The sequence below is a fragment of the Dromaius novaehollandiae genome, chromosome Z (genome assembly GCF_036370855.1).
Source record: "Dromaius novaehollandiae isolate bDroNov1 chromosome Z, bDroNov1.hap1, whole genome shotgun sequence".
NCBI lineage: Eukaryota > Metazoa > Chordata > Aves > Casuariiformes > Dromaiidae > Dromaius > Dromaius novaehollandiae.
The window spans coordinates 25,320,699-25,340,971 of record NC_088132.1 but is presented as its reverse complement, the minus strand read 5'-3'; the positions used below and the strand labels follow the sequence as shown (position 1 = coordinate 25,340,971).

Sequence of the window (20,273 nt, the reverse complement as noted above, 5' to 3'; positions counted from 1 at the left end):
TGAAGTAGGTTGTTCTTTCTCCAAATATACACTTGTGTAATTGAAGGAATTATTCTTCTTCCAAAATGCCTCTTGCCCTATGCAGGAAACCATGAATTATTTGAAAAAATGGAACATGAATTAATCTAATGCTCATGAAAGTGAAAAATACTGGCTTCAGCACAATACAGTGCAAATAGATTATCTGCAATTTTCTACTCTATATTCACAAGTGTCCTTGAATCTTAACCTGCACTGCTCTGAAATTTTTCACCCTAGACATATTCTAAAGCCACCTTACCGCTGAACTGCATTTATTGTGGTAGGCGGTTGTCTCATTTGAATCAAGGATATTAAAGGTTATGTTCACTAGTGACATATCTCCTTTGAAACCAGCAGAATTACCACAGTTTATTCCAATAGTGAAACTAGCTATAAACTATGATTGAATAAGTATTCTTTTTAATTCTGATCCTAGGACAAGATTCAAGTCCAGAATGCAAGATCGAAAAGGCTAACGTCTCACCAATTGTACTGCTGAAACCCTGTTTCACTTACTTACCCATATGCTTCCTACTGTTTTTAATATTATGTTTTTAACATTATATTAAATATAGTTTTCCTTAGGAAATCACTGTTGGAGATTATTTTGTTTGCCACAGGACACTAAGCCTTTACTATGACCAGTAGCATTAATTCTTCTACACCACTGTGCAAATATGAGCTAACTGCTATAGTCTTGCTGAGAATCATTTACTGCTGCCTGAAAGTTATACATAGAATTATTTGCCATGTGTTTCTTCCTTTCCTGCCTTCTTCCTTCTTAAAAGAATTTAACTCCAATAAGGTATCGTTAAAGGAAGAACAACTGAACTTCCTTGATGTGAGCTGACATTCTGCTAGATGGAGAGTACTACAAAAAGATGGGCCGACAGCTCACTTCCTTACTTTATGTATTCATTTTACACATTTAAGTTGCAGGAGGGATGTGCTATGTTATTTCAGTAAAGATTTTTCCCACTTCTACAAGACTGTGACATACTTGCTGGTGCAAGAAAAAATATATACATAGGCCTAGGGAATCTCATGAGACTTTGATGTAAGCTAGCTTTTCCTTGCATTATAGTCCTATCACTCTTGCATTTGTCCTGCTCTTCAAATTATCATATTTCATGCATTTAAAAAAAAAAATCTCAGTAATTCAACACTGGAATTATCTCTCTTTTAACACGTTCACTGCAGAGCCAAACAGAACTTACGTTCGAATGACAATCATAAAGCTGTAGCCAATAGTCCCAACTCCAACAAGGAAATAGGAAAGAGGCATCCTGAACTTTAGCCATCCAATTGTCCTCTGGTTATTGTAATAACCATAAAAGAGCACAGAATACTGTGCGAAGCCCTGAAAAGTCAACAAAAATTAGGTAACATCACCAGTCTGTTAAATACGCAGATAAACAGAAATTGTACCAATAGCAACGAGTTGAAATGTGCATTTCCATGCATTTGAAACAGTTATAAGCATCACTATAATAAATTTCAAAGGATAGAAAAATTCTCCTTCTGAAGTTTTTTAAAATACTTCAAAAGTTTCATATTGATTTTCAAATCTCTTACCTTTAAAACTCTTCTTGGGCACTACGGTTTAATGAGTCAAAACTTTTTTATCCACATATTTTTTGTTGAAAAGAAAACTTTTTCATCCACATACTTTTTGTTGTAAAGACAAAAACAGCGTTTTACAAATTTTGTTTCACGAAGTGTGAAAGTAAGAGAAACATGAAAGTGATTTCAACAAAAATGTCAGATTAGTAATTTATTTTCCACATTTGTAAAATTTCCTTGCCTGTCCTGTTTGATGTAACATTCTCATACACTTTCTACCCACATTAGTCTGTCAAGAAATACTGTTTGCTCTTTTTACTGTTTACAGGTGATATACATTATTCAACAGGTAGCTTCATTTTATTGGATAATTATTATGCATGCACAGGTTTTTTTAAGCCTGTCCTCCAAAGCTATAAAAAGTGCACATAAGTGTATCCTTTTTTTCAGAAATTCAAAGTTTATTCCCTTTTTAAAAAATCTTAATGTGAATGACCTTTCCTTTGGGTCAGAGTGTTGATTTTTCAAAATAATTTACTATGTATGGTTAACTATAGTCAAGTTCTGGGATCTAGAAGCAATCAAAATTGTTAAAGCTTCCTGATAATCTTCAGGTTACAGCAAGAATTGACCACCCTGCAAGGACACCATATTCAGAAACCTTTACAAGGACAGTTCAGTGCATGTACAGCAGTGGCAAAGCTCTGGCTGGACATAATGAATTCGAGTCAAACGCAGAGTTCAGTGAAAATGTAATTGGTGGATAGATTGAGCATTATTTTGACACTAATACAGTAAGCTTAGGCTTTCCTGAGTTGAAACAGCCATTCACTTCCTTTCTGCTGCTAGTATTTCTTAAAATAAATCCTTTAGATTGTAATGCCATTAGACTAACATCCTTGTATATTATCAAAGACATGCATTTGATTTATTGTAGCTCTTACAATACCTGAAACAAGTCATGGTGTTATCTGCAAAACCTCATTTGCAATTCTTGTTAAGGTGAAAATGAAATGTTAATATATGATAAGTAACAGGAGTATTCAAAATGTCTTGATTTGATAATAAATATATCTCATTTTCATTCATATCAGACTAACTTTCCGAGATGTGCATAGCCATAACAGATAATAGCATTTGCTTCTCTCATAAGCGAAATATTATTATAGAACACATTTATTACTAATTACTAGTAGAATATCTACACTGATCAGGACACACTCAGATGCAATAGTTTGCCTTTTGCATCTGTATGTTTATTACAGCATCTTATAATTCCATGTTAGCCTGTTTTTCTGTGCAGCCATTGCAGTTCTGGAGAGCCTTTTGGATCCTTCAAAGTATTAAAATATCTTTTACGTCACTGTGCTCTGTCAAGTCGGAGATAATCCCTCTACTGTGTAATTCAGTATGTTGTTTCCTGACTTTTGCCTGCAGCACTTCACCATGAAACTTGAAATATTTTTAGCTTGTAAAGGTAAGCATACATGGAAGATCACTTTCATTCCTTCCTCGGTCTAACATAAAAGAAGGGTGAAATAATAATATTGGTCAAAAACATTATTATAATGAGCCTTGAGATTCTGATTCCTTTAGATTTGGATTATTGCCTGATCTGTAGAATATACAGTGTTAAAATTGAATTCCAAGGAGAATATGCATGAATTCAAAACTACTTCTCTTTTCCATGTCAATAAAATCAGTACAATATTAGGGACAACAAAGCAAAGAACATTTTGAGCTCATCTTTTGTTCCCCATTTTGAAGATTGGTGAGTATTTTTAGAACGTGAAATGATGTTTGGTGATATGTAGTCACTTATAACTTACTTTGTAGCATACAAAAGTCGCTATCAGATAAACAATATTTCCTACCCTGTTTAATTAAAGATGTCATTGCTTTTGGAGAATGTTTGTCAATCTGACATGCCTCAAGAAAGTCCTTTTGAATCTGAATACTTCAGGGGATTCATCTCTTTCACTGCCCTATTCTACATTTTTATTGCCATCACATTTGCTCCCTGTGTTAACTGCTGCTGTTATTTGCTAGACTTTCTTCTTCAGAGCTGTCAGACCCTGTTTCTCTCAGTTATTATAAACTTCCCCTCTCCTTCCACCATCTGTCTTCATTCTTCTCTTCTTTCTCTAATCCATTTCTTTCAATACGTTGTTCCCACTTGCCTTATAAACCTCTTCACCTCTCTACTCTCTTTAGAAAAGCTCTGTTACTACAGCATATGTTTAATTTTTCTCCAATATCTCCCTGATGTTTTAACTTCTCATTTTAAAATAACATCATCATTATCTAACTGCCTAGCCACATCTCTAGATGTATTCTTTCCGTCATTTAAATATAACTCCCAATGAACCAAATGCAATGTTGTTTTATGTAATAGTCATTGCAAAATGTTAATCAGATGGCTCTTTAGAAAGGCCAAGAGCCCTTCTGTGCTTTTGTAAGCAAACAGGGCCCACCATTTTATGTGACCAAATAGAGCAGAAGTTGTCTAATTGCTTTGTATACATCTACAGTCAAAAGACAGATAAACATACCACTTTATACTTGTTACATTATTTTTTTAATTCAGTGGTTTACAGGTAAGCCTGAAAGAATTGCTTGTAAACGAGAAAATTAGCATATCCAGTTCATTTTTCTCCCACATTCTGCAGTCTTCCAACCAGATTCCTCATCTGCTGATAGCTGAAGATGGAAAATAGAGCAAAGAAAAGCTAAATAAAGGACGACAATCTGGAGTCATTTGAGGCTCCACATAAGAGTATTGAGCCACAAACAGAGGGAGTATTGAGCCACAAACAGAGGGACCTTATCTGGGCTTTTGTCCAAGATATGTATGTCACAAGATTAAAGACCTCTGCACCCTAACCATAGTCAAAAATGTCAATAATTGTGGCAGGCATAGCCACTGTACCCTTTCTAGGTTTTTTCGGGAGGATAAGAGCTTTCTGTACATTGCAAAAAAGAGTGGTAGGAAAATCTGCCTCTGCTCCCGCTGAGTTGCTCACGTAGAGCCTGCGCCGTTCCCTCCACCAGCACAGTGGAGTTGGACCTCATGGGCGACAAATCCAAACGGAGAGGCTGCTTTTAGAAGAGCCCTTCGGCTGACAGCTGAAGCAGCTGAGCTGTAAGCTGGAGGAACCAGTGTCTGAGTTTATTTGTCCCCAAAATGGATCTGCTTCCAAAAACATATTCTTGCCTGCTGTTGTTAAAACAACTCAAGTGCTAAAAGATATGTATTTCCATAGTTCTTTGAAAGTCTTGGTACTGCTTATAGAAAGGAAAGAGTGCAGCAGACTGAGGGAGAAATCACACAGCTAAATGGATGCTCCTCCTCCTAATCTGAAGGAAAATTGTAACTAGATGTGAAGAGCACTTTTTGATGACATCAACTGCAGGCCATAAAAAACTCTAACAGCCTTCTAACGAAGGCACTGTAACACCAATTTTATCATCAGCTGGCTTTATACAAAATTGTATCATCTTTGTATAAAGAGACCAACCACAGAGACATGCCATGTGCAAAATTAGATAAAAATATGTTTTCACAGAGTAAATGTAGTCTGACATACTTAGGAAAGTACCATTAAGAGGGTACAGGAGGTGTAGTTCCTCAGGGTAGAATGGGCATCACATCAACAGTAAAGAATTAAAAAATATGTCTCCACACCGCTAAAATAGCTGCATATTCTACAAGACTGAGAAAAGCTAAAAATAATATTCTTTATTTTAAAAAAAGCCCTACAGAGCATGTTTTGCTTTGTTTTGTTTTTCTTCTTTGTTCTAATTCATACTGCTTCCTTGGATTTGGAACCTTAACTCATATCAACACAGAGGGCCACTTTCACCTGTGAGGAATGGATGGCAACCAGAGATGTGAATCTAGCCTAGAGACTTTTCCCCATACAACTGTTTATTGCTAAAGATACTAAAATGTGCACATGGACACTAGACGTCAGTGTGATATATTTTACCTGTGGGAACATATATCCTCAGAATTAATGAAAAAATTAGGTAAATTATTTCTATTTCAATTTTCTCCTGAAATATTTCATACTAAATCTCTGAATATTAAATAATGAAGCAAAAGCCAACAATAAACAGAGTACTGTGAATACACAGTATTGCAAGAATATGCACTTACACTAAAATCCCAGAGAGTAGCAAAGTTCATGGCACTTGCTTCTTCAGCTCTTGGGACAGTTTTTCTAGGTAAAGAGCCATATGGCTTTCCCATCAAAGCCTGGAACCAAGGAATGAGAGAAATTTACACTTTAAAGCAAAATACTAATAAAGGGAAGGCATATAGATCTGACAGTTATTAGGAAGACTTATTTTGTGCTCCTTAACTGTTTAGTGAGTATGACCTGCTTCTCTGCTTCTTTCCATCCCTCCTCACATTAATAATTGGAACTATACTAAAAGTATGCAGTCATGGTAAGGTTTTTTAATTTAAAGTGGTGTTCCGCTAGCATCAATGGATGTGCCTCTTGCATTCAGTGGCAACAAAGAGGTCCGAGCTCTTTTGAGGAGTGAGCTTGTCTTACAGACAAATGGATTCACTTTTTTTCCATTATCGATTTTGCTGCTTTGTTAAAAGAACTGTATGGGCAGATGCTACGGATTTAGGTTCTGGATGATGACAGTCAGGATGCTGAAAGTCTCCCTCTTGCTGGTGAGATGCTTGCCCAGTATATGTCTGCACTGGGCCCTTGCAAGGCCTCACCCTGGAAACAGTTGGGCATTTTCTCAGTCTTTGTTTCAGTGGAAGATAGAGCTGTTAAAATGCAGTACTAGGAAATGGTTGGAAAGTCCTATCTGACCTTTTCATATCTGCTCACTAGGAGATAAAGAAAGACAATACGAAACAGTGAAATCAGGGAGATGACACTACACTTTTAACTCCATACAAATCCTCTTTTTAGGAAGGCACTGTAGTGGCCCAAAGGTACTAGATAAATATCACATTGCACAAAAGTGATTTTTGCTTGAATTACAGCGTGTGGGCAGCATTTTTAACAGTGAAGCAAACAGCTCAAAATACAAGGGGCCTCTCTCATGCCATATCAATATGTGCACTTTAAGGCTGATGAAAAGCACCCATGCTGCCTAACAGGCTTGGAATATATCTTCATAATGTACATTATATCAAGATATACTCAGCTGCTGCTTAGTCTCAGTCCCTCTCCTTGGTTCTCCACAGACAAAAACACAACACTGGCTCCATCCCGGGCCATGTGAAGTCATTTTGGGAAGATATTTTACTTGCAGATATTTTTCTGTCATGCCTATTTCAAGAGACTTCTCTGGATTCAACTGTCCATGAAGAAAATGCACCTTTACAGCCTTTGTACAACTTTATAGCTCTTAATGCATAAAGACGCTACAAAATTCGTTGATAGTCCAGTCTATGAAATCTTACAGCAAAGACAGAAATTCATATAACAATTCTCAATGACAATTTAAAGCATTCCCACCTCAGGCACCATTACAAGTCCAAAGGTCAGTCCAAAGAGAATCATGTTTATTCCGTACATCCAGCGTAAGAATATGAAATAAGAAGCTACTGATGAGCCAAAGTGACCTATGAAAACACAAGATGTGAAAAGAGGGCAGATGGGTCAGTCCATTTGTGTTTCTTTACTTTAAGGTAAAGTTGCTCAAAGTTTGTTTAAAATAAATAAAATCAGGGACACTTTTCATTTTCTTTATTACTATAACCTTCTACCATTTTTCCAGATTGCATGCTAACAATCAATGACATGACAAAAAATAAAAAACAGAAACAAAAAAGCATAAGTATTATTTAGACATACTATTTGTAGTCATGTAAAATACTGTCATGTTTACTTATACAAAATCCTCTAGCAGCAGGATTTAAAGAGAATCACCCCTTTTTCATTTTTCCTTTTTTCTGATGTGCATCAGGAGCATTCTTGACATGTTAAGAAGTACCAGCCCAGTTTTAATGGGAAGAAGCACAAAATCAGCCAACGGGAACAGTCTTTCCAAAGGCACAGAGTACTTACAGGTGCTTGTCTAACCCAGTTACTGGTGTGGTAACTGGAGTTGTTCACTGGAGAAGAAAAAAAGATCTGCGAGTGTTGCATACCCTTTCTTTCTCTTGCATTGCTACTGAGGTACTCCAGCTGCACCCAGGTGCAGAGGCAATCCCATCAAACCAAGTGCACAGATGAGCCTTGGACTACACCCTTGGGGCAGCACTGAGCAGGGAGGAGGAGGCTGCAGAGGAATCACTGGGTAATAACAGCCTGATTTGACCAATATCTCTGCAAGTGAGGCCAAATAGAAGTAACGGTTTGAATTCAACGCCAGCTTGCCGCAGCATGGCTTCTGCTGAATATAGAATAGCTGATGGTCTTGTTCATCTGGCTGTCAGAATTAGGAAAACACCAGATTTCATTTCTGTTACCAGCCATTCACATGTAAAAACTGACCTTTTCACAAGTTTTCTCACACACACAGTCTAGTGAAGGAGACTGACACACTCTGATGGCAAATAACGAGAAGTGAATCTCTCCGTGCATAGGAATTTAGATTGGTGCATCCACGCTGTTTTGCAAAGCCCTGTAACAGATTTTTTCCTTTTGTAATATGCAGTTAACACAGCTGGTGCCATCTGGGGTTTAGCTATGCACTTTTTATCATACTAACAAAATCAGTAGAAAACTTAATATACTTAAACTGGTATAACCCCACAGCATAAGCAGACATCCATTTAAAAGAGGCATTTATGAGACCTGTGCAAAGGGAGAAGCAAGCCATTTTGTCAAGGATTTCAGTATTTCAAAAGCTGCTTGATTCACAGTTCAGAATGAAAATAATTTTGAAATTCTCCATGAAGAAGAGGACAATCTTTGCAGTTGTCTGCCTACTGGGGAATCTGGGCACCAGCCTAAGGCAAGAGACTTTGAGTCAGTCAGACTGGCTGTGCTATGTCAGTTATCCCATCACAACCCAGCGACAGCATTTTGAGATGCCATGGACTCAAACAAATTAAATGTGGGAGTCGAGAAGGTTTCTGGCAGCAAGCAACCTTTGATGCCGTAGGACCTTCCCTGCTGTGTGTTTTGTTTTGGGTTAATCCTAATATTCCCTCCCGTCAGAAATAGCTTCCTTTCATGAATCTAGTTGTAGTACAAAAAAATGCCATCCTGATGAACTCACTGTTATGCATCCACCTGGAACATCTGTATGAAGGCACTGCATTGGAATTACGTGTATCAGTATAGTTATTGCAAGTCACAGTGCACAGTCTGATATTGGCCTTAATTCCTCTTCACCAATGAGGCAGGAACAGCAGCCTCTTGTAAGAGGAAGGCTCAGCTGGGGATGAAGATAATTTAGCTATGGATGCACCCCTCCAGAATGGGCAGGTCCAAACAGGGGACAGCAGGGAATGTGGAAAATGGTACATGCAGCCTGTGCCAGCTGTCAACAACAGTAGTCCCAGTCTCACCAGACATTTTAATCCACTTCAAAGTGCAGGATGTTCAAGCAATGAATGAAAGTCTAATATTTTAAAGTAGGCATCAGCCATCCTTCCCAGGTTGCTGGTGCAGCATCCACAGCCTTGCTATACATTGAGATGCACAGTCCAAATGCCACCTGTGGAATAAGGAGGCTCACTGTCCCAAAACAGCAATGTGCACTTCCCATAAAATTCTGGTGCACAGACATTACTAAATGTCTATTCTGTAAGAAAAAAGTGGTGGCCTGGAAGAGTCAGTCGCAGTTGAAGGGGGCTGTGATAAAAAGGGCATTAGTTACAGAAGGGAATATTATGAAAGTAGGAAGAGCTAAAGAGGAAAGTTTGTCTGTTAGGGATTAGATATAGTAGTACTTTTTCTATTCTTTTTATTAATCTCTTTACTTCTTCATTATCTGATTTATTATTAGCAGATGATATTGCTGCACAATAATCACAAAAAGGAGAACTCTTTCAAGGATTACAGTATAGAAGATGATCTAAACATGAGCAATCCCCCTGTTTCTTGTCCATAAGCCTACCAGAAATGAATCTTGTGTAAAGTTTAAATGTGTGATTAATGTGACTCTGCAGTTTGGGTTACAGTATGAAATGACCATGACAAGGGTGTGTCTTCTCATGCCAGAGCAATGATTAAGATTTATTCCTCCTATAAGAAGCTTTTTTTAGCCTGCCTAAAGCACAGTGATGTAATTGTTGAATTATCTGACTTACTGTGGTCAGGGTGTTTCCTGGGTATCTACAAGTGGCCTTGAAATAAGAACATGACTTGTTTCTTCAAAGAAGACAGGAATTCTTAGATTTACAGTTTTGGTCTCCTTCGCAGATTACCCCGACTCATCTTAAAGAAGCCCCTTTTTTATTAAAAGTATCTTCCTGAAGTCTGTTTTAACTCCCCATCCAGACAAAGCTATGGCCAAAAAAAAAAAAAAAAAAAAAAAAAAAAAAAAAAAAGAAGAAGAATAAACCTTGTCTCCCTCACCTTGGGAGTTTCCATGCAGAATGGGCACAAATCCAGGTACAGAGAGCTCTGACCACAACTGCAAAGCTGCTTAATGTGAAGTACTGTCTTCCCTGATCTTTCTAGCATATAAGCAATGGTCGAGGAAAGCTTTCAGTTCGGTAGCACTGCCGGGCTGTGACACATCTGTGTGTGTTACCTGCTACAGTTCAAAATATTCTTCACTGGACCTTTTTTACCTAAAGCTGTAGCTATTTCTGTTGACACAGAGTGTGTGAGGTCATTCTGTTGTTTTCATAAAGTGTGTTTATTACAGTGTTATTTTTTTCCTATAAGTTTTCTGCTGATATGTTATCAGTTAGGATTAGCCCTGTGCTCCAGCTATCCTAGCAACGTTTGTCTGAAAGGAGTGAATCTGTAGTTGTTCACTAAAGATATTAACTGGGACTAAAAAATCCATAGCCCTTGTTGCACTGTAGCTAAAATACCTTTTTCTTTAGGCTTGAATTTGCTGGCCTTCCAACATGAGTTGGCAATGGTAGGGTGGCACAGCTACCTACCCCCTTTTGCTTGTGTGACAGGAATCTTTTTATAACTTCTAACATTGCTTTACCAGTACAGTATATCTTTCTAAGAAGAAAGGAGAATCTTCCCCAGAAGTACCCAGCTGATGTTTTACTACTATAGGGGACCTTCAATTACATCGTTTGCAACCTCCCTACAACCCAGGCTAATTTTGAGAATGGACCAACATCTAACAACACTAGAGTGTTAGATGCTCTAGCATCAAGTTGCTAAACAAGAGCTTCTATTACATGTTAACTTCTGACCTGCATCACAAAGATGACAGTCAGATCTGTGTCATTTTATCAAAAATGACTTGATCTCCTTTGCTCTGTTGATCTTCTAGATTTCAAATGTAGTTATCATCATATTCCTATGCTAATATTAATATATATGGCAGAGACTGTTAGTGCTGCAAAATGGTTTCCTTTTGGACTGAAACTAGTCATGTTTGGTCTGTGTCCAGATACAATTTTCGGAAGGACTAAAGGATAAACATTAGCTGTTCTAAGTGGATAGAAAATTTCATTTACTTGCATCATTTTCTACTATAAACAGATACTGCCATATTTGGTTGGGATTTTTTATAAGCAGCTCAGCTTTTAGATGAGAAAATGAAAATCATCTTCATGTAAGAGCTCAGACATGGCTTATGCTGAGAAGTAATTGGGTGGAAGCTAAGAGCTGTGAGGGTTTGCTGAGCATAAACAATCCCTTTGCACACACATTTAACCAGAGAGTTTCATTAGATAGAGTAGCTGCATATAAGTGTCAGTCTTTCATTCCATTCACAAACCTGCACCTTACACTTTCTATTAATGGGATCATGTAGGACTCAAAGAGAAGTTTCATACAATTTTTCTCCCTTCTAAGGTTATCGACATGACCTGTTATATATCCTGATACTACTTACACTTCAGTGCTTAGCAGCTGCCTTTATGCTGAAAGAAAACAGCTCATAGCACAGTATCAAAAGTGATAATTGAGGATTATATACAAGTTTTACTTCTAGTTTCTTTGGTCTGAAAGGGTTGCTCATGCAATTTTAATGCCATGGTCCTTCTGTTGGAAGGAGCAGATTACAAAGGAACATTTCCTTTGTAATGTGTTCAGCTGCCTGTTGAAGTATGCCAAATCCGTGTGTACACATGTGTCCTAGTGGACAAAATTATCACGGAAGACGCAAACCAGTTTAAACATGCCAAGGGGCACAGTAACATGGAAGGCAGCCGTACAGACCGAGCTCTGTGGCACAAAACTGAGCCAGTGAATTTTGTTATGTTCATGTGTTGGCAGGCTGTCAAAAGAGCAGAGGATTGGTATTCTGTTCAGGGGCTGTCTCCCACCTTATTAGTTTTTTGAAAGGTAGATTTACTGTGTGATAACTACACTACAGGTCTGTTTGCAACTAGCTGCTGTAATATACTTTTGCAAAATTGAAAACACTTTCTGAAAACAAAAGATTCTCAATTCCTCTTAAAGGAGGACTTGCAATCTCCTTTAAATCCAGTTCCTCCTTACTACCAAGTCTACTGTCGCATGAATAACCAGGGACCACTGGGGACCATTGCTTAAAATTTCTGCATATGCAATACAATACTTAATTTTAAACTTTGACAGAATGTTTGAAAAAAAGCAGAAGACTCCAATCACTCACCTAGAAATCATTCTGTCTCCCTTTAAATATATCCAATGAATAATTACATACTAGGCAGAAAGGCCAGTCTTTGCTTTTTCTTGTATATAATTTAGAGATTTCCTTCTGAAAATCTTGCCTAACTTTCTTGAGAAGTCTTTGCCTATTCTTAATACTTAGTACAAAAACTATGGAATCAAAGGAATTAAAAACTATAGAATCAGAGGAATTAAGAAGAAAAACATGATTCATCAGAATTTATTATTCCCTTCTATCTCCAGACATAGAAAATAAAGCATTACTAGCTGTCAGGTAATGCAAATGCCCTGCCTCATTCCTGCTCCCTCACACAAATGGGTTTCCAGGAGTGGTCCAAACAGCCTACTTTACCTGTCACAATCTGCTGTTTTCTGCTTGTTTCACTGTTCTAGCTCCTCTTGAAACGAGCTGTGATGCAGACAGTGCTCCGAGGGCCTTTGCATTGCCCTATTTTGCTACATGAGACTACAGTTTGTGGGAACTAACACGACTAAGCACTCACCACAAACATAATTCTCTCTAACCACAATATCTGTCTTTTAGATAATGATCCAGGTGTCCAACCATTTTCTTCGACCTTTCTTGAGTCTTTTGGGTAGACGGCAGAACAGAGTGGTTACAAGTACCAGCAACAAGATTCTCTAAATTGTCCTTTAAGCCACTTTTAACACCTCATGTGTAAAGGGAATTTTAAGTAACCAAAAATATTTTACTACCATATTCTTTATAAACAGCATCATGCATATCCCATTCCTCGTCTGATGTCAGGGGCTTAAGTCAGCAGTGTCACTGTCATCGTGCAAGTGGCTCCATTGAGCCCCAAAAGAAGAAGTGGTTGGCGCAGTGACCTAGGAGCCAAAGGTGAGTCCAAGCCTCCTGGTCTTGGCTCAGTCCGTAGCTTCTGGAAACACACCTCCCCTTGCAGAGCTGCTTCTGTGTCTTCTTTCAACACAGCTGCACCTCTGAAGACGGCAGTTGTTAAGGACATTTCCTGGAGTTCATACGTATCAGCTTGATGCTTGAAGCTTCTCCAACACAGTCTGTATTTGATCTCTGCTCAAATCTGGAGATTTTGATCAGAGCTTGATATGAAAATGGTTTTACAAATGATCTCATACTGACTCTGCTACCCGGGAATTTTGAGAAGGCAGTATAATCCTTTACTCAGACAATACACTTTGTTAAATGCCAAAAAATACAGGATAACTCCTGGCCTATTACTGACGTGAAAGAGTATGACTGATATGGTACATGTTCTATCTACGTATAAACTCAGATGACAATTAGGTTTTTATAAAATGTTGAAGCAGTATTTGTCTGGTCTCTGTACCTCCGCAGATCCTATTCTCTTTCTTCCTTTTCAATCTCTCTTGTTTCTCCTTTTTTTAATATCTAAACCACTTTTCTTTTTCCAGGACTTGGGATACTCTTCCAGTCAAGAGGATCTTGTGCTTAGTATTACATATGAGATACATGGTGAGAGTTACTGCTTAGACTAACCAAAGTCAAACAAGTTGTGACTTAAAAATATTTTCCTCAGCATTATTTTGGAACTGTTTGTAATCAAAATTTGTTCTAGACTTTAGAGTTTTGGACCAAACTGTAGTCTAATTGCACTTCTGAAATTACTAATATTCAAAGCACAGGATTGTTTCTGCAAGCAAAAGCAATTGCAACTCACCTAAGCAGTGAGCTGAGCATATGGAACAAAATATAACAGAAGAACAGAGTTCACAATCTTACCTCATCAGCTTACTAAAATGCAATATCTTAGTGCGATTTTGGGAGCTTCCAGGTGACAGCAAAAATGTTGCTCATTGCAAGAGAAAAAATAAATAAATATAGATGTAAGACTAGAAAAATAACTCATATTTTATATGGAGCAAAATGTGGCTGTTAAAAGTTATTACTAGCAGGACAGCTTGTGCCAGGACTACTTGTTTACAGAAACTAACAGAAACATCACTCTCATAAATCCTCAAGGTGTCTATTACATGTCCAGACCAGTAAGAGACCACATGCATCTTGCTGCTGGGTTTGATTTTATCTACATATATGCAGCAGCTTCTTCTAAACTCCACCCTAAACAAGTAGATAATCTGCTCAGCAGTCTGTAGACCATATGTTTGGAGGCTTTGTATAAGTCCTCCTCAAGGATTCTTTTGCAGTCCAAAACTCCATAAAATTCAAAATTCATTATTTTCTTGTTCTTCTGTTGTTCTGGTCATTGCATTTTGATGCAACTCACATCCAAAAGGACCAAGCAGGGTACTATTGCACTCTCAGCTGAAGCTCATCAGTGGCAGAGCTTTGCTAAGGTACCCATGAAGTCAAGCCAAGTTTCCTCTAAAGAGAGGGCTGGAGATTATATCTGTTACTGGAAGTGGAACATAAAGCTGACTTGTGTCAAAGAAACACTCTCAAACATTGCCGTAGTACTAACTACAATGTTTTGTTTACATTCATGCCTAATATATGGAGACATCCAAGATCATGATTTTTTCCTCTGTGTCGTATAATGTTGTTGGAAATTAGAGAAATAATGCCTAAAGAGTCTCTTACATAAGGCTGAAAATGATGAAAAAAGTCGCAGAAATAATTACATAAGACAAAATAAAACGAAGGTAGAAAATAGCTGAATTGCAATAGCAGTTTTCCAGATTTAATTTCAGTACTGGCTTCTGATCTGTTATCTGTATATTAGGGATTATCATCTGTAAGGTGACTAACAGTCTCAAATATATTTTCAAATAGCTGTAATATCAAGCTCAATAAATATTAATGGAAGAAGAAATATTCATAACTTTTTATACTTTACACTTGATATAGACAGGTATTTCTGAAATATGAAAAAGAAAATTAAAATTCTCACATACATCAGGGATACGATACTAGGTACTATTCTTTATTACCTTCTGCAAGTACTTACTTTCAATCTCCTTAATTTTCATTTCCCAGGGTATGCAAGCTGTCTTAAAATTCTCAAAATCTCTTTGAAATTTCATCCATTTCTGAAAGGATCACAGAGAAAAAAAAATGCAGTCATCTCAGCATCTGCATGCCCACCCCTGGTCCCTGTCTTAGATCCTTATGGGAAATGGAAGGAGTTACCTGTAACTGATGTTTTCTACCATAGCAAAAATACTGCTAGCTCTGCCTGGGAACTGCCTGGAAAAAAATGTGTTTTAACTATTTCTTCTTTGAAATTGAAAAAGTGATGAGGCTGGCTCAGGCCAGAGCTCTGTCTATCCCTTATCTAACAGCAGTCAACAGTAGGTACCTGGAGAAGAGGGTACGTGCTTTTAATCCTTCTTAGCACCCTCCCAGGTGCCAGTCTTCTTCAGCTCTCAGCTCCTAAGCCAGATGGGGTTATTATATATTTCAAAACCTTTGATGGATTTTCCCACCACGAACTTTCCCTGTTACCCCTTGAGCCAGTGTAACCCCTTAATCATCCACAGTATCCTTTGGCAAAGAGCACTGCAGCAAAAGCGCTAGTTTGTGAAGAACCATCTCGTTTTGAATGTGGCTCCTACTGGCTTCATTTGAAGCCCCTATTTCTTCCACAAGAAGAATGATTAAATAATCCCTTCCTTTCATATCATTCATTTTTGAGAATTGTTTCTGAGAATTTAATTTGTTCTCTCCTTTGCTATTCAAAATTCAGATCTGGAGCTCAAGCTGTGTTATTTAATTGCAACTACTTGAACCAGTATCTTATCTATCGGATAAGTATAACTTTTATAATTGAGCTTCTTGTGTGCAGCTGAGTTTGAAAGCCTAATTATTTTTTGTGAACATTAATGCTAATTAAATGTGACTCTACAAAAATGTGTAGTCACAAAAATGTGACAGTTGCCTGCAGAAAAGCCAGTTAAACTAAGGGTAAACCTGGCCATAGCAAATAGTCCTGCCAAATATTATTCTTAGGGTGTTTCTGCATAGCATTTGAGTTTGGAGCAGCAGCATGCTTTAGAAATGAATCCCAGCTTACCACACTTTGCTTTGCTTTGCACTGTGGAGTGGTGTCAGAGAAGAAAACTAAGCCAAAAGATGCGCTCTAGGAGTGCACTAATCCACATCAGCTGCTACCGGGCGGTCCATGGGACCACACCGGACTTGGCCCAAGGTAAAACCTGCCAGGACACCTGTAGTGTGGACACTAGGTGCTCAGCAGCCACTGCTTGGCCCTTCCATTATGCCTCTGCAGAGCCCTGTGTCGGGCTGGGCCGACATAGCCCTGGAGTATTGGCTCAAGGGAGATGCTGAGGGCATTTCTGGGAGGGAAAAGGCGCTTTCTGATGTTTCACTGTGGGCTGGCTCAAGGAAAACACTGGGCTTTGGATCCAGTTCACAGAGGAAAGCCAATGTACACCCGTATGAAATTAAACTCACAAACAAGTTGACTTTTGTCTAGATGATAAGTCTCAATCAAACTGTGTGTTTGCATTGGAAATTCTGTCCCAGGACAGCGGTGGAAAAAGGGTTAAAATGCAAATAAAATAGGGAACTTTATTTGGAAAGATGTGGACATATGGCAATATCTACAACAAGCTCTCTGTCTGCATTACATGAAGTTAATGAAATAATATGTTTACCTTGGTCATCATCACTTTGTACGCGTAGAACTTTTTTCCTTTTCCTTTCCCAAGTGCACCTTCAAACTTTTCAACAAAAAGCTGGGCTTCCCTGGGAAACGAGGGCAAAAGAGAGATGCAGATGATGTGATGTTAAACAGAATATTGCCTCTACCACTGTAATGTAATTTTTTGGTGTGTCCTAATCCCTCCCCCATCACAGATTTTTGTGTAACACTGTTCCTTAGCAATATGCAGGAAAAAATCTCTGAGAGGTTTTAGTTCACAGAAGACTAATCATATGTAGTGCAAACAGAAAAAGCAACCTGAGTCACTGCTCTAATTCAAATGTATTTGCTGACGTCCAGTTAATGTTATCTAATATTTGTAGTTTCAGCGTCTTTCATTAAAAGTCCAATTACTGTCCATTTGCGTCACTTATAAACTGTTATTCATGCTTTGGGCCACTGGTTCTTGTTCATCTACCTAATAGAAATTTATTTTCTCTATTTTCTGGAAAGGTGTATACACTTATGGCCCTGGTTCCCCATGTCTACCCTTCTCAAGACTAGTTTTAATTCAGTCCTTCAGAATTTTGGCATAGATCATCTATCTGTACCATTCTCAATCATTTCTTATATGTCTAGCTTCAGTGGTCCCTAAAATATTAATTTTTACCTTATAAAGATACGGAAATGAAATAATACCCTAGTGATACAAATACGAAAGGGAGATTTTTTTAATTAGTTTTAAAATGCACGATGTCCACGGATTAAAACAACAAACAGATGAGATCAAGAATGTACTAATATTTCCTCCATTCCATTGTCTCTCTATGGAGAAAATACACCTTAAAGGCCACATGTGTGGATCTAAAGCACTGGAAAATAAAGCAAGATTTCTTAGCCTTCACTGTATGCATCAGAGTGAATAACTACTTTACCATCAAGTGAGACTACTGCAAAGTATTGTGTATTATATTAGTTATCACACTAAGCGCCTGGGGAAAAGTAGAGCATTAGAAAAGTGTTAATTGTGATGCACATCTTTCTAGAAGCTATGCAGAGAAGTTCATTGAGAGAAATTAAGTATCATGCTTATAGCTGCATCCCACAGATTTAAGTCACATGAGGAGGCGAAAAGATTGTGTCAAACTGCAAAACCTAAAAATGACATGACATTCCCAAGATGACGCAATACAAAGCTGCTGAATCCATGGTTCTTTCTCCGGGAGCCCTCCGAGCGCGGAGCTGCTCCGTCACCTTCTGTAGCTCACACCTTCACCATGCCAGCGAGGCGCCAGCTTGAGAGCCGGTACTTCTCACCTCCCCAGGCAGTCGGCGTGCCTTTGCCACCATCTGAGCCCCAGTTTTCTTCTTTGGGACACAGGTTGGCAGAAGCTAAGAAGTACACACTACAACGTGGATCCCAAGCCAGTCACTCCGTGCCTTTGTGTGGCACAAGGCGCACACATTCAGATGGAAAAATAAAAGATCCTCTCCCCCTCCCCTCCCACCACATATCCCATCACTTAGTGTTTGTTCTTCAGGAACCAAGTCAGTGTCTATTGAGGCTTTAGAGCTCTTATTCTGAATTTTGTTCTTCCAGATCACATGCCTCTTCTGGATCTTAGAGTCTGATCTTTCTATGCTTTAGCTAATTTTGCTTGACACTGACCGAGCCCTTAGCTTTTTCCTTTGAGACAGTCCTCTCGGTACTTCAGAGATTTCCTGGCTCAGCACTAACACCTCATCCTTTCATTTTGGTTTTCAAAAAATTCTCCTCTTAAATTCTAGCCTTTTCAAATAAGTTAGAGAAAATGGATTCTTCCAGCTTCAGGAAACCAGCATTCGACCCCATTTAAATCCATGTCCTCAAGGTTTAAAATCTTGCAGTGTCTGGAGAGATATAAGGCTGTCCTAACAGCAGATGGCAGCTTCCTCATGAACCCAGTAGTCAGTGGTGGAGCAGCACCATAAAAGCAGCCAGAATAAACTGAGCTGGTACCAATCCCCCAGATAATCATATCATATTTTTGACTTAAGAAGTAAGAGGAAAATCATCTACCAACCACTTCTGTCACTAAGTGATTCAAGCACTGCAATAGGTTCATGAAAAATTACTGAAATCAAAACCTACAGAACCATAGAAAAAACTGTTCTTCCCGTAACTGATTGCACATAGGTTTGCTGCAGAATATCAAGATTTTCAAAATTTTTTTAAATTGCATCTATAGCTTCAAATAAGTATATTCTGCCATAAAATTAAGCTAAGCCAGGACAAGAAGGAACTTTCCCCAATAAGAGTCATTAAAAAATTTATTTTCAACTCTGAATCCAAGCCCTGTGTTCACTTGTGTGCAATATCTTGTTATGTTTTTCTATACAAAAAAAATGTTATTTCTCATCCCTCTCTATCTTCTGGCCTCTCTATCAAGGGTATATTTAAAACAATCTTTAGAGTATTAGCAGTATAGAAACTCCTTGGCTGTCCTCAGGCTTTCAAGACGGACCAAAACCTTGCTGTTTGATCTAGATCTCTAGGTTTAATGTTACTGACTTTCCTAAATGTTTCTCTTGTTTTCACTTTGCCAGTGGCTAAGTTCTCCTCTCTCCCTCCATTCCCTCTTTGCCAAAACTAGTCCCCTCCAGTTACGACAAGAAGGGATTTCAAACAAACATAACAAACTACAGGTATTAGTATTGCCCATTTCTATGAAGTAATAGCCAAAATCTTCATATAGGAAGTAAAACATAGCACATGCTGTGTGACATTATTATGCAGTTGAAAGAAGTGTGTACTTATTTTGTAAAATGGAGAAGAGTTAAAGTCCCTTTTATGTGTTGAAAAAGTTACAAGCATGTCTTACCCTTTTCTGCGTGTGGTGGATTTCTCTTTACCAGCTATTTTAAAGAGCATTTTCATACCAGAGGGTATGAGGCTAAGTCTCATTTAGAGAGGCTAAGTCTCATTTAGAAAGACTAAGTCTCATAAGAAAACCCACCACATACAGGCGTACAGAGGAGTTATGTGCCCCACAGCAGCCTATCCATTAGCCATAGCCATGAATATTTGCCTGAGTAATTTACAGTTCCTATTTAATTGGTAGTTAAATGCAAATCTCAGTAACAATTTTATTCTATGAAAAACTCCCACTGGAGTTTTAATGAAATATATGAAAAGCAAATTTATTGCAGACGCAGAGCTTGAAAGACGGCCTATGGGTAATGAGGCAGAGAATGTGTGTTGCAGTTATGTGCAAGGCAGTAATATGGAAAGCGTTACTGCCAGATGATACTGGAGCCATGAAACAGAATGTGTTTTCCTTCCCTCCCTCGTCCTTTCTCCCCTCTCTACCATGTTAGTCCCACTGGGCTGCTCCTGACT

At 38.3% G+C, this 20,273-nt stretch overlaps 1 protein-coding gene across 1 annotated transcript in view; it reads right to left on the bottom strand.

The window, feature by feature from the left end:
• Positions 1-20,273, bottom strand: part of LOC135324812 (transmembrane channel-like protein 1) — a 67,132-nt gene that overhangs the window by 25,960 nt on the left and 20,899 nt on the right. Inside the window, exons 5-9 of the mRNA XM_064501758.1 lie at positions 16,908-16,998; positions 15,239-15,320; positions 7,077-7,183; positions 5,744-5,842; positions 1,239-1,381 (exon numbers count right to left, since the gene is read on the bottom strand). Of these exons, the coding sequence (XP_064357828.1) occupies positions 1,239-1,381; positions 5,744-5,842; positions 7,077-7,183; positions 15,239-15,320; positions 16,908-16,998 (522 nt within the window). The remainder of the gene's footprint in view (positions 1-1,238; positions 1,382-5,743; positions 5,843-7,076; positions 7,184-15,238; positions 15,321-16,907; positions 16,999-20,273) is intronic.